Consider the following 13,951-nt stretch of genomic DNA (forward strand, 5'->3'; position numbering starts at 1 on the left):
AAGCAGATCCCTGAAGAGGCCAAAGTCTGCTCTCCTGAAGTCCAGGGTAGTGACCTTGCTGTGCACCCACCTCACTGCCCTGGGGGTCTTGAACTCTACCATTTCATGGTCACATGCATGGCTGCCATTGAGCTTCACATTCCCCACCAGCCCCTCTTTGTTGGTGAGAACAAGGTCCAGCATGGCACCTGTCCTCATTGGCTCCTGTGTCACTAGGAGGAGGAAGTTATCCACACATTCCAGGAACCTCCTGGATTGCTTATGCCCTGCTGTGTTGTCCCTGCAACAGATACCAGGGTGGCTGAAGTCCCCGTGAGGACCGGGGCTTGTGAATGTGAGGCTGTTACTATCTGTCTAGAGGGCCTCATCCACTCCATCTCCCTGGTTGGGTGGCCTGTAGCAGACCCTCCCACTGTAATGTCCCCTGTCCCTGCCCTCCCTTTAATCCTGACCCATAGGCTCTCGGTCGGCTCCTCACCCATCCCCAGGTGGAGCTCCATGCACTCCAGCTGGTCACTGACATAGAGGGTGAGACCCCGTCCTCATCTCCCCTGCCCGTCCTTCCTACAGAGCCTGTATCCTTCCATCCCAACACTCCAGTCACAGGAGCCATCCCACCACATCTCCATGATGCCAGTGAGATTACAGCCCTGCAGGTGTGTGCACATCTCTTGACTCCTCTCGTATATTCCCCGTGCTACGTGCATTTGTGTAGAGGCATTTCACTTGGGCCCCAATGAAGCTGACTGGCTGGAGTGGCTGGAGTTCCTCTGTGTTCCCCTTCAGGTGCTCTCCTGCTGACCTGTGATCCTTCTCCCAGCTCTGGGCTTCTGTTTCTGGCACTGGCATCAAACTGGTAGGAGTGAGGTGGGTTGAAGTCCCCCTCCTGTGACAAGTTTAGTTTAAAGCCCTCTTGCCCAGCTTGACAAGCCTATGACCGAAAATGCTCTTCCCCTTCTCTGATAGATGGACTTCATCAGCCCCCAGTAGACCAGGTTTCTCAAAGCGAGTCGTATTGTCTAAGTAGTCAAAGCCCTGGCTGTGGCACCAGTCCCGTAACCGTTTGTTGACTTGCCATGGCGATTCACTGGCCCTTTCAAACCTCTTCCCTTTGACCAGGAGGACTGATGAAAAAATACTTGGGCTCCAGAGTCCCTTACTGCTGCTCCCAGGGCTCTGTAATCTTTCTTGGTGTTCCTCAGACTGCTCCTGGCTGTATGACTGGTGCCCATGGGAAACAGCAGCAGCAGATAATAGTCAGTGGACTGTATGAGGCTTAGTAATGTTGGTGACATCCCTCATCCGAGCCCCTGGTAAGCAGCACACCTCTCATGGGAGTGCGTCAGGTCAGCACATGGGTGCCTCTGTACCTCTCAGAAGATTCATCTACTACTGTCACCCATTGCCTTTTCTTAGTTGTGCTGGTTCTTATACGGGCAGCAGACCAGGCTGACTTAGCTCCAGCGTCTCTCCTGATGTGGTGGGTCTTTCCTCTTCAGCCTGCAGAGCAGTGAAGCAGTTCTGCAGGGGCACCTCAGGCTTCGGGGGAAAGTCTCTTCCTCTGGCTAGTCCCTGCTGTTCCAAGAACATTTCCATCAAAAGATGACAGTATCTGAATATTTAAAAGAAAAACATCAGAGTAGTTGTGTTGACTTTGCTCTCAAATGGCATTTACTGTACCCCAGGCTACTTTGTACTGTGTGTAAGTGAAAGCCCCATAGCTATATCCCCTACTCAGCGATGTGTCTGAAAATTGAAGCAGTGCACATGCAGTCTTCTGTTTTGGTGTAGGTGTTTGTGTGGGTTAATAGGAGTTTTAACTGAAGAAGGTTTTGTGTAACAGGCTGCATCTTCAGAGTCCTATATGAGGAACTGGCTTTCCTGAGCAGTTTCAGTCTTTAGTGTTGCCATGATATGTTTTCCCCCACTCTCCCCTGCTCCTCCCGTTCTTTCCCCATTAGTTTTCCGGGATTTATGTACTACTTTGTCCTTTTCTTTGTGTTAGTTTCCACGATTTCTAAACTGTAAAAGCCAATAGGACATAGTCATCATCATTCATGATGCCTGAGGAAGAGTTAACTTTGGGCAATGGTTCCAAAACAACATTGCAGGAGATAAAAAAAAGATTTTCCTCCTTTTCTTTACAAACCTGTTAGAATGGTCTGTTGGATTACATTGCTGTGCGATTTGGGGTTTTGTTTTCGATCCTTTTCTTTTAGTTCATTCCCCTATAAGTAATGATTCTGCTTTCTATCTTCTCAATATCTCTGGAGAGATAAATTTATTCAAAAAGAGATAGCCCGCTACTACTTATTTGGGTATTTGTGAAATGAGTAGTTGGGTGGGCTTAGTAGTGTGCTAGGGTTAACTTCCAATGAATGGCTCCACGCAGAAGGTATAAAATTATCTGAAGATTTAGAATTAATTGTTTTAATTTCTAAGGCAGCTTTTAAAATTTTAAAATCTATAGGATATATGTGGGGTCTTTGAAACATACTAATTCTTTTCAAAAATCTGTTATACATGGAAAAGATCATTCTTAAAATTAAATAGAGGAATAGTATCTACAGCTGCTGGATCAGATTTCAGCAAATGCAGACAAGACAATGCAATTAAACTTCCAAATGCTATAATTCAGTATTTTAATCCTGGAAAGGAATATCTGCTTCTGTTAGGAATATTTGAAAGCACTAAATATTTTGTTGTTCTTATCAAACAATGTAGAGTATATAAATGATGCTGATAGAAATAATACAAATAATAGTGCATTGTAGATTTACAACATTGTAGCATAGGGTCATTCTTGTTAACTGTGTTGTCTGTGGACTTAAAGGGATTTTTCATTTTAATGAGTGATTTTGAAAAAATAATTGTGTGTATAAGTATGGATAATAATATGTAATTAATATACCCTGCTGAATACAGTCAAATTAAATTTAACTGGGCTTGTTTAGATATATACTTCAACATTAATCTAAATAGTACGCATGTTCTAGCAATTGTTTTTATTGCTACTAATTCCTTGATAGTATTATGCTCATGAGCAATGTTTACTTTTAAAGCAGAAGCTGAGGCGAAATGTGAATTTACTTGAGAAGCTGGTTATGCAGGAGACGTTGTCATGTCTGGTAGTGAACCTCTATCCGGGAAATGAGGGTTACTCACTTATGCTCAGGGGAAAAAATGGTTCAGGTAATATTTTTGCTATTTAATTTTAGAAAATACTCAGAATGCTCTCTAAATAGTTAGAAAGTGTTGTTCCTTATGTTTAACTGTTTTTCTTGTGACATAATCCCAAAAAACTGTACATGAACTAAAAATTTGCATAAAGCTGTGAGGTGCTTATAAACAGTCTCTAACGATGCGGTGTAAATCGGTAGGTGTGAGTCTTTTTGGTAGCCTTCCATTCTCTTATTTTTCCCTTAGCTTCCTGTCTGTTCCCTTTTTTGCCCTGAGTTGCTTATCTGAGTTTCTCTCACTTCAGGTTCCTTCTGTCAAATTGTTTCTTTCACTGCTTCCTAAATTTAGGTCTGACTAAATGCATCTGTGTTCCAGTTTACTTGCATATTCATGCCGTTGGTACTGTGACGTGCAATAAGAGCATACAGTATGTCAGCTGGAAGCAAAAATTTGATTCTGTTGAGCTATAAAGGCGTGTTGCCTTTTGGCATAAGAAGAACAAAATCCAGCTCTGGGAACAGAAGTGAATGTAAAAATTAATACTGTGCAAAAAAACAGCCTGTGTGGATAGGTTTCCACTGGCCCTGCTTTTTCCTGTGGCAAGCTTGTTTTAGATTTCACACTGTTAAAGTCTGAACTTGAAAAACAAAAGAAAAACAGTTTGTTCTGTTTATATTCAGATTCTGAGACCATTCGTCTGCCTTATGAGGAAGGAGAGCTGCTTGAATATTTGGATGCAGAGGAGCTACCACCTATTTTGGTTGATCTTTTAGAAAAATCTCAGGTTTGACAGTTTGTTTTCAAAAATAACTTATGTTTTGTACCCAGATAGATCTTGATTTTTTTAAAATTTTTTTTTTTCACGTAGGTGATTCCAACCACAAGGCATAAAACACTTGCGCATTTGGAACTGTAATACTTAATGCTGCAAATAAATATTTTTATTGATATATGGAAAAAAAAAATAAATTTTGGGGAGAAAGGGATAGAAGAGATATTGCTATAGTTAAGGCTGCTGAACAACTTTGACTCTGCTCAAGCAAAATATCCTTTGTTCTTTGTCATTATGAAATATTTGACATGGTAATTTCTTAAAACTATGTTGCTGGCATATGGAAACACTAGATTCAAAGCTTGTATTTTTGGTCTGTCTAGGTATGTAGTAAAGACCACCGGTCTCGACAAAATTAGTGATTAGTTTTATTCATAGCATCACAGAATATTGTATGGTATATAACAAACTTCTTTTTGGGAGACAGGGACTGAGGCAGACTGGTAAATATTTGTTTATTTACAAATTGGTTTTTTGTTTGTTTCAACTAGGTTAATATTTTTCATTGTGGATGTGTCATAGCAGAAATACGTGACTATAGGCAGTCTGGTAACATGAAATCTCCAACGTACCAAAGCAAGCACATTCTTTTGCGTCCTACAATGCAGGTAGGAAGTCTTTTAAGTCATTCCTCGCTGTCACAGTAGTTCCTAGACTGGATATGAACTTACAATGAACATACATTAAGAAATCGTATTATTTAGTTGATGGCTAATTACCATTACGTCTTTTTCCTCAGACTTTAATTTGTGATGTGCATTCTATAACAAGTGACAACCACAAATGGACACAGGTGAGTCGGCAGTAATTGTAAAACTTTACAGTGATGTGGTAAATACACTTAGTTTAATAAAATCTAATAAAACTGATGATATTTTTGATTAATTCAAACTGTCAGTGATGTGCATAGTGTTGCATGGTACATACTCCAGACAGCTGCCAAATTAACTTATTAATAGCATCTTCCCACAAGATGCCACAGAAAACACAGGATTTGCTGAAAGTTTTATAGAATCAGACCTTAATTTTTGGTAATGCAGAATGAGAGTATTGGACAATCATGCTCAAATCCATTTCAAATTGTAATCTAAAGTTCCAGATAGATCATCTTTATGGCACTGATTGCCAGTCCATCAATATAAATCATTGACAGAAAATGGATTTCATTGCCACTGCTACTCTATTTAAAACAAACAACAAACCTCCCCCCCAAATAAAAAAACCCCACTCCTTCTACTTTTCCTAATAGAAAGAAGGATTTCTTTTCCTATTAGAAACCCCACCTAAAGCCCTGTAACACATAATAATGGTTAGTGATACTTAACTGTTGAATTTTTTCTTTATTGACTATCCACACACAATTTTTTCACTTTTCTTTGAGATAATATGCGTATATGTGTAGGTATATATCAACTTCATTAGTGTAAAGGTCTTCATATTTTTATATTTATTAATAGCTGTCTGTATTACAGGAGGACAAACTCCTACTTGAGAGCCAACTTATTTTGGCTACAGCAGAGCCTTTGTGTCTTGATCCTTCAATAGCAGTGACCTGTACTACAAACAGACTCCTGTACAACAAGCAGAAGATGAATACTCGCCCCATGAAACGGTAGTTTTCAGTGTAAAGCGTGTTGAGACTTTCTTTGAAATGTTATTAGGTATTTCGAAGAAAAGTATAAGCAATGCTTTATATGAAAATTTTGCTTCTTGTATGCAGTGCTCAAAGTATTATCTACTTAAATACTAGGAATATGAGGAACAGTCAAGAAATTACATCTTTAAGCGCTCAATTTTGTACTATATTTCAATTAGTAGTAGATACTATAATATGTTTATTTTTGTGTATCGGAAGAATGCATATATATATTATTTTCTTAACATAATATGTTACATTGCAGTTTTGATTTTGTCCTTTTTTGCATAATTCAGATGTAAGCTGAGTCAGATGGCAGCTCAATAATGTAAAATATATAAATGGCTATGTTGCATATTGGTCTCTGATTCTTTAAAAGCTATATACAAGTTTAACCCTAAATGAGGAAATCAAGGGAATTAGTTACATGCTTGGCATCTAGGTTAAACAGAAGTGTAGACCTATTAGAATCTTAGGAAACTTAGAAGTGATGCATTTTGTATATGCATTATATACAAAACATTGAAATTATTTCACTTCTGTGCATGGTTGTTCACTTTTTTCCACAAAAGCTTGAAATTGTTCACATTTGTTTTAGTAAAAGTTACATTCACTCTGTAGAATGAAAAAGTACTAATGGTCTGTTAGAGTTACTGAAATATTTAAAACTATATTTGCATTGAAGTACTATGCTAATAGTATATAATGGTCATATATAATAGTATAATAATGGTTGGACTTGATGATGTTAAAGGTCTTTTCCAACCAAAATGATTCTATGATTCTATTCTATAATACAAAACCAGTGGTAATACCTAAATAAGTAAAAATAGTGAAGTTGATCAAGCTGCTCTTAAAATTAGAGCTTGGTGGTCAACAAACATTCTGTTAGAAAAATACGCAAAGGTGTTAAATTAATGACCAGGACAGCATTAATGTACCAATGGGTTTGGCATGAGACAATGAATGGAGGATACTGTGCTTATAACGTTACATAAGCAGTACACAGCTGTTTTGACAGAACTGAATCGATGCTAATATGCAAGTATTGTGAGCTCCATAACTTTCATTTAGTTACTCATTTTGACAATGTACTGCAATTATGCATTTAAAAAATAACCCCATTCTTAGTGCTGAAACACATGAACAGAATACTAGTATTTTTTAAAAAAATACAGAATCAAGAGTTCGAGTTGTACAGTGTAATCCAGAATAGCAATTTTAAATTAATATTTTGAAAACCTGTCTTCTAGTCTGAATGTAAGTAGCATTCCCTGCATTTTTTTTGTGTTTGTATACAGGCAGTGGGGAATTTCAGTTTGCTGGGTTTAGAAGCTTATCTGTCATTTTACCGTAGGTGTTTCAAAAGGTACTCAAGGTCGTCTCTGAACAGACAGCAGGAAGTAGCTCACTATTCAACTCCACCTCAGCTCAGACTACTTGACTACTTACAGAAAAGAAAGGAGAGGAAAGGAGCCCAGCAGTATGACCTCAAAATTTCCAAAGTTGGAAATGTAAGTGTTCTGAGACATAGGTGGGTATACTTCTAACTATTTATTTAAAATTTAATACATTAATACTGCTTTTTCATCTTCCAGTGTGTAGATATGTGGAAACAGAACCCTTGCTACTTGACTGCACCTTCTGAAGTGGATGTAAGTCCATTTGTTTCCGTTAGCAGTTACTAGCTTTTGTATTAAACATTATATTTTATGAAGAAGTGACTAAAGAGTATCCAGTATCAAAGAATGACCTTTAAAAAGTGGGAGTGACTTCAACATTTGAAAAAAATTTTCTGTACTGTAAGGTATAAACACAAGCAGAACCACATTGGAATACATTGCAGTTTAACAAGGTAATTTGGATGAGATAAACAGTGCAAACAGACCTTTAGTGTTGTTCATCTGTGGGTTGAATGAGCACATGTCTATTTGAAGTTGTCTGATAATACAAAAAATAGAAAAAAAAATGAGGTATTGAAGTTATTTTTAAATGAGTCACTTGTCAGCTTGGTAGAAATTCCTTTTTTTTGACATAATACTATGGGACATAATATTTTCAATAGTTTAATTGTTTTTACAGAGAATTCTAGTTGGGAATTCTTCTGATCGCTCTGCGTGCATTCTTCTCTCTGGGACATTCACATTCTCGGTTTCTGACACTGCCAAAACACGTACTGCTAGCATACAGAAGGGACTCAGTAGACTAGACAAGATCATAGCTTTGGACTTAATAGGGCTGGCAAGAGTTACACACAAAATGATGCTCTAAGTTTGTACAAACCTTCTCTCCCTTTGCACTTCAACGTTGTTGTACCTGACCAAATCAGAGTCTTTAGAAGTTACGGGTATTGGGAAATTTCTTAACCATGCCCCATTGCAGGCAGTGATTTCACTCTGTGGTCTTAAGCCATGTTTCACACTTCTGTTAGGTTTAACATAGCAAATATGGTGTAACAGGGTAAATGTAAACTACTGAAGGTTCTCCAGTTTACTTTAGTTGAATGCGTAACACAAAGGGGTGGCGCCATACAAAGAATCAAGCCATGCTGATCTGTTTCTTGCACTCGCTTTTTAAGACTATCATGTTAGCCGCTCTTAAAAAAAAAAAAGCTGTGCTAGATTGACTTTCACTCTGGCCCAATATGACTGTTGTTCTTTCTTTTCTGTTATCTCCATTTTCTTTAAGGTGGAAAAATATGCCAAAGTGGAAAAGTCTATCAAGCCTGATGACTCACAACCAACTGTCTGGCCAGCGCATGTAAGTAGTTTAGACCTTTGGCCAAACTTCTATTTCAATGGAACCTAACTAATGTGGGAATAGTCTTCCCTCCTCGTATTTAATTAATCTTCCATGTGTTACATAGACACAGACTACCACAGATATTTGTAATTTCATACAGTGCATTGTGCATGTGATCAGTCTTGTAATTTCCTCAGGTTTTCCAGAAATACAAGGAAAAGCAGCTTTGATCTCCCAAATAACATGTGCTGTTACTGTATAGTAAAGAAAGCATAATAATTGACCGGAAGCAGTATTCTGCTCAACAAATTGCTTTCTTCGCTCAGTTACTCAAATAAAGGTTGTCGGGAAAGAGCTTCTGTTAAAATCCAAATGTTAAATTTGGGAAGAGATTAAGTAATATTAAATACCTCTTACAAAAAGCTCTTTTTGCAATGTTTAAGTTGAACCTTAAGATTTTTGGCATAAATTACATCATTTGATAAGAGGTAGTCATTTAATATAATTGGCCTTAAATCAGTTCATTGATACTTTGTCATTTTGGAGGCAAGATATTGTCTTTATCAACAGCCTCTGTCATGATGTCTTCATAGTTTCATATTAGCAAAAATACTTTCCCATAGAACTTAATCTTCATTTCCAGCGTTTTACTTGGAACATTTTTTTTGCATTGTCATAATTTATATAAAACTGTTTCTTATATGTTTACCCAGTCTGCCTTTCCACATCTAACATGATTGTTTAGGGTTTGCAATATTTTCATATTTTTAAGAGATGATAAACTTTCCTCTCATCCCTTTAGATAACGACTTCGCAAATCACTTTCATTTTAGATAATGCACTCCTCTTTATAGAGTATTACTTACCTTTCTTACAGTGATTTGTACTTTATTGTATAGAACCGGCATATTTTACTAGCTGTTTCTGTTATCGCTTGTTAAGACTTATTTGGTTATTTTCTTATGCCTTTTTAGGAAATAAAAGATGATTATGTGTTTGAATGTGAAGTTGGTAATCAGCTTCAAAAAACAAAACTGACCATTTTTCAGTCTCTTGGCAATCCCTTGTACTATGGTAAAATTCAGACACTCAAAGGTGATGAGGAAAATGACAACCTATTAACTCCATCACAGTAAGTTATATGTTCTTCTAAACTGTGCTGTGATCTGAAAGATGGAGGAAGACAAACATTACTTACCATTTTCAGTCATGAGAATACTCCAGAGCTAGAAGTCTGATTTAAGAGTTTTGTCTGAAAAATTCAGCTGATGTACCTGAACATTTTTAACAAAAAAAAAAAAAAAAGCCAGAACATGTTCAAGCAGCCATCATGTCTTAAATGTACTTTTATATTAAATTTGCATGGTTTTTTACATTAAGGATATATTGTTAAAAAAAAAAATCTCAAATTGCGGAGACACTGTTGTGTGTACCAGATTCTTTGTATGGAGGAACATGTGCAGCCAAGTAGATCCTATAAATTTCAGTAAGGCAAGGAGCAGCAAGCCTGAGAAAACTTTAGTTCCATTAATGAAAATTATTTTTATTGTCTAGTATGTAATTCCTATCTGTAACTTTTAAATAAAATCTTAAAATCTTCTTAATACGCAACATGTTTTATCCCTAGACTCTGAGCTATTTACTATTTGTTTCCATACTTACTACTAATCTTCCTAGAACAGCAGTGCTAGCTTACAGTTGTGTAATAAGGCTGGGAATTAGAAGGATTTAAACGTGTTAGATGCCTAGAGTTCTTTTGGAAGTCACTGCTCTAGTCCATCATTTTTAAGACTTCATCAGTTGAAGTTCATAAAAATTTGGGTGTTTCCTTAGAAAACTGTCATATGAAGTGAAAGGAGCAGAAGACACTTGTTATTCTGCTGTAAAATAAACCAGTGGCTTTTCTTGAGCCAGAGAAACAGAAAAGGTCTGTCATGTTTAAACAAAAAATAACAAACAAAAAAACCTTGTCACTGAAGTAATTAGTTTGCAAGCTGTAAGAATTAAGCAAAAGAGAACTGCTTACTTAGGAGTTCTGGAAAGTCATGAGGAATCAGAATTTGCATAAGTGAAATCAAACAATGGGAAGTAAATGTTTGTTAAAATACTACATATGCAAACATAAGTGTCCTGTGGGTTTCGGTGGGAGCATATTGATATGTTGATTTAAATTAACTTTGCCCTTGCTACTTTTCACAGTGGCAATTCTGTAGCAGTTACTTCCATTTTTTGAAAGTACAAAACACAAAACTTCCATATTCTGGCTTTTGCTTTGTGAATTTATGCCTAAAGGAGACCACATTAGGCCATATGTGTATATTGTATATATAGTTATGAAGCCAAGTTTCTATTTCAAGTACTAGATAATACCTAGTCCATTAAATGGATGTGATATCTCCCGTCTTTTCAGCAGGTCTGAAAAAAAGAGCAGCATTGACATTCTGTCCAAGTTTTGTGATTATAAAACCAAGTTCTTTTATTCCAAGTTATGACTGAAAATGTATTATACGTTTTACATTTCAGGTTCCTTATTGGTTCAAAGACTGATGCTGAAAGGTAAATTAATTTAGCATGTACAACCATTTGGCTTGATGACAAATAATAAATTTTGTTCCTTTTAGCCATTATGACTGCTATTATGTGGTTATGGAAACATGCAGAACAGATGAGGAAAATAAGAGGAATTAATCATCGTAACAAGTAGGATATAGTGTGCATTTTCTATATTTAACAAGCAAGAAGAAATAGAGGAAAGCAAATATGTGAATACAGCTTGTCCCACTACCTAAATTCCAAGCATGTTACAGTTATTTGCAGTTATTCTCAATTATGCAGGTAATGATAAAATTCTGAGAGTGCTTAGCAGGAATTTCATCTTGACATTTTTTTATGGTAAATTAATAATTATAGAAGTTGTTTGTGTAATCTAGGACTTGTATATACAACTTATTTTTGTGTGTTGTTTGTTATTTGATTCAGCTTTCTTAGAGAAGCAAGTGAGAAAACAGTTTTCTGGTATATTTTAGTTGTAGAATAATTAGGAATAGCAATTCTCGGATAACTGAGGCAGCAAAAAAAGAATTTCTTCAAATGTTTGTCAGTACACATCACATCAGATACCTGTGTTTCTTTGTTCATATGAGCACAGAACCTTTAAAAAGCAATCTGTCGAACCCAGTTGGCGTTTTTCTGCCTTTGTAGGAGACTTTGAGGTGATGTGCATGCCATAGCTCCTTCCCCTCTCCCTCCCCCATGTACCTGCCAGGGAGAAGAGTCCTGAATTTCATCAAAAATAAATAATAATGTTCTTTGGTTTTAATGGATAATTTTGATCAAGAAACTCTTTGCTTATTTTCTGTCCTGCCTCCTTTGTGCTGATAGAGACTTTTGCTGTTTGTGCTGTAAGCTGATTGAGGGATTGGTTGGCCGAAAAGTGAAACAATAATACAGGGATCTAGTTTTAACTGGGATTGATTTCCTGATCACATTTGCCACTGGGTTGCACAAATCCTTCTATCAGAATAAGCAGTTGGGTTTCAGGGACTAGGGCAAGAAGAAACCGTAGAGGAGGAGGGAGGGCAGGACTACCTTTTTGAGTACACAGCATTTTATTACTTCAATTCCACCATAATTTTAAGGCAGTCTAAAACCTAATTGCTGAAAAAGGTAACACTGCACCCTTTCCTCTGCCATGTATCTTGGGACCCTTGTTTATGTCTGAATTAATCATATAGCAGCATATTGAATCAGTGCTATACAAAAATAAAATGTAGTTCATTGCATCTAGGTGTAAGCTAATGGCAATATTCCAGCAGTTTTTCATTGAGGTTCAGTCTGCCAGAGTATAAGCAACAACGTGTCTTCAATTTGATTTTCAAGTCTGTAAGGTCACTTTGTATATTCTGCTCATGTTTGTGAAACAGTATTCCCTCAATTTAGTTCTCTCAGATTGGTAGAGTTGTATTTGATTTGGTAGAACAGTATTTTAAACTTGTTTGCCTGATGTTCTTGATGCTTTAAATTCCTGGATGTATCACTGCTTATTCATGGACTGGCTGTCCTGGTACTCAAAGAATAGTAGTCACTTTTGCTGTGGTAACTGGTTCTTGGATGTACATTCAGTACAGACCTCTTAGTTCATCCCCTGCTTTCAGAGTCCTTGTCTGACATAGACATCAAGTTAAAGGAGGGTTGACTGTTCCACAGGGAGCATAAGCAGAGGAGACAATCTTATAAAAAGTTCTGGACCCCTGTGAAGGGAGTGGGAGCCCCATTGACTGACAGCCCCAACTTTTCCGCTGTCTTGCTGTACCGGCACCATGGTGTGCATGAATGTTCTAGCCGATGCTCTCAAAAGTATCAACAATGCAGAGAAATGCAGGAAACGCCAAGTTCTCATTAGGCCGTGCTCCAAAGTAATCATCCAGTTTTTAACTGTGATGATGAAGCATGGTTACGTTGGTGAATTTGAGATAATTGATGACCACAGAGCCGGGAAGATTGTTGTCAATCTCACAAGCAGACTCCACAAGTGGGTAAATCAGTCCCAGATTTGATGTTCAGCTGAAGGATTTGGAAAAGTGGCAGAACAACCTGCTGCCTTCACGTCAGTTTGGGTACATTGTACTGACGACCTCAGCTGGCATCACGGACCATGAGGAGGCTAGGCAAAAACACACAGGAGGCAAAATCCTGGGATTCTTTTTCTAAAACTTGTAAAAAAAAGAGGTAATTTTTTTTAAATTTTTTTTACCCTACCTGGAGTACTGCGTCCAGCTCTGGGGTCCCCAGTACAGGAGAGACATGGAGCTGTTGGAGTGAGTCCACAAAGCTGATCAGAGGGCTGGAGCACCTCTCCTATGAGGACAGGCTGACAGAGTTGGGATTGTTCAGCCTAGAGAAGAGAAGGCTCCAGGGAGATCTAATTGTGGCTTTTCAGTACCTGAAGGGGCCTACAGGAGAGATGGTGAGGGACTGTTTATCAGGGAATATAGTGGCAGGACAAGGGGTAATGGGTTTAAACTAAAAGAGGGTCGATTTAGATTAGATGTTAGAGAAAAATTCTTTACTGTGAGAGTGGTGAGCTACTGGAAGAGGTTGCCCAGAGAGGTTGTGGAGGCCCCATCCCTGGAAGTGTTTCAGACCAGGCTGGATGAGGCTTTGGGCAACCTGGTCTAGTGGAGGGTGTCCCTGCCCATGGCAGGGGGGTTGGACCTAGATGATCTTTAAGGTCCCTTCTAACCCAAACCATTCTATGATTCTAACTGCAGTTGCTTTTGGCAAGGGAACTGTTCCATCTACTGTTTTGCATATTCCTCCAAAAGAGTGTTTCTTAAACTTGTTTCTTAAACTCTATTTTGTATTAGGAAAAAAAAAGACAGTGATTAAAAGAAAAGTTAAAAAGGAATAAATCTAAGAAAAGAGCCCAGGAACATAAAGCAGAAAGATATATAGAGATATAGATATGTTTGATATATGTGCATCTCTATGTAGATATATACTTACATAATATATACTTATGTATAAAATATATATTATATGACTATGTAACATAGACAATT

The 13,951-nt window shown here is 37.5% G+C and overlaps 2 protein-coding genes across 14 annotated transcripts in view; both read left to right on the forward strand.

Moving 5' to 3' along the window:
- SUPT20H (SPT20 homolog, SAGA complex component) overlaps nt 1-13,951 on the forward strand; it is a 34,185-nt gene that overhangs the window by 6,499 nt on the left and 13,735 nt on the right. For 7 of the 13 annotated variants that reach the window (XR_012833351.1, XM_075741982.1, XM_075741987.1 and 4 more), the window contains exons 6-15: nt 3,063-3,192; nt 3,861-3,964; nt 4,504-4,620; nt 4,752-4,805; nt 5,485-5,624; nt 7,006-7,162; nt 7,247-7,303; nt 8,337-8,408; nt 9,365-9,522; nt 10,914-10,946. Coding sequence is in view for 12 of the 13 variants with exons in the window: in XM_075741982.1 (XP_075598097.1) it covers nt 3,063-3,192; nt 3,861-3,964; nt 4,504-4,620; nt 4,752-4,805; nt 5,485-5,624; nt 7,006-7,162; nt 7,247-7,303; nt 8,337-8,408; nt 9,365-9,522; nt 10,914-10,946 (1,022 nt within the window). In the remaining variant the exon portion in view is untranslated. The remainder of the gene's footprint in view (nt 1-3,062; nt 3,193-3,860; nt 3,965-4,503; nt 4,621-4,751; nt 4,806-5,484; nt 5,625-7,005; nt 7,163-7,246; nt 7,304-8,336; nt 8,409-9,364; nt 9,523-10,913; nt 10,947-13,951) is intronic. The other 6 variants (XM_075741991.1, XM_075741993.1, XM_075741989.1 and 3 more) reach the window with 1 other exon arrangement.
- Nucleotides 10,969-13,145, forward strand: LOC142599902 (small ribosomal subunit protein uS8-like). Its single transcript, XM_075741997.1, is given in 2 exon segments — nt 10,969-12,921; nt 12,923-13,145. Coding segments are annotated over 2 exon segments (390 nt in total). The 5' UTR covers nt 10,969-12,709; the 3' UTR covers nt 13,101-13,145.

Source organism: Balearica regulorum, chromosome 1 (assembly GCF_011004875.1).
Source record: "Balearica regulorum gibbericeps isolate bBalReg1 chromosome 1, bBalReg1.pri, whole genome shotgun sequence".
NCBI classification, from domain to species: domain Eukaryota; kingdom Metazoa; phylum Chordata; class Aves; order Gruiformes; family Gruidae; genus Balearica; species Balearica regulorum.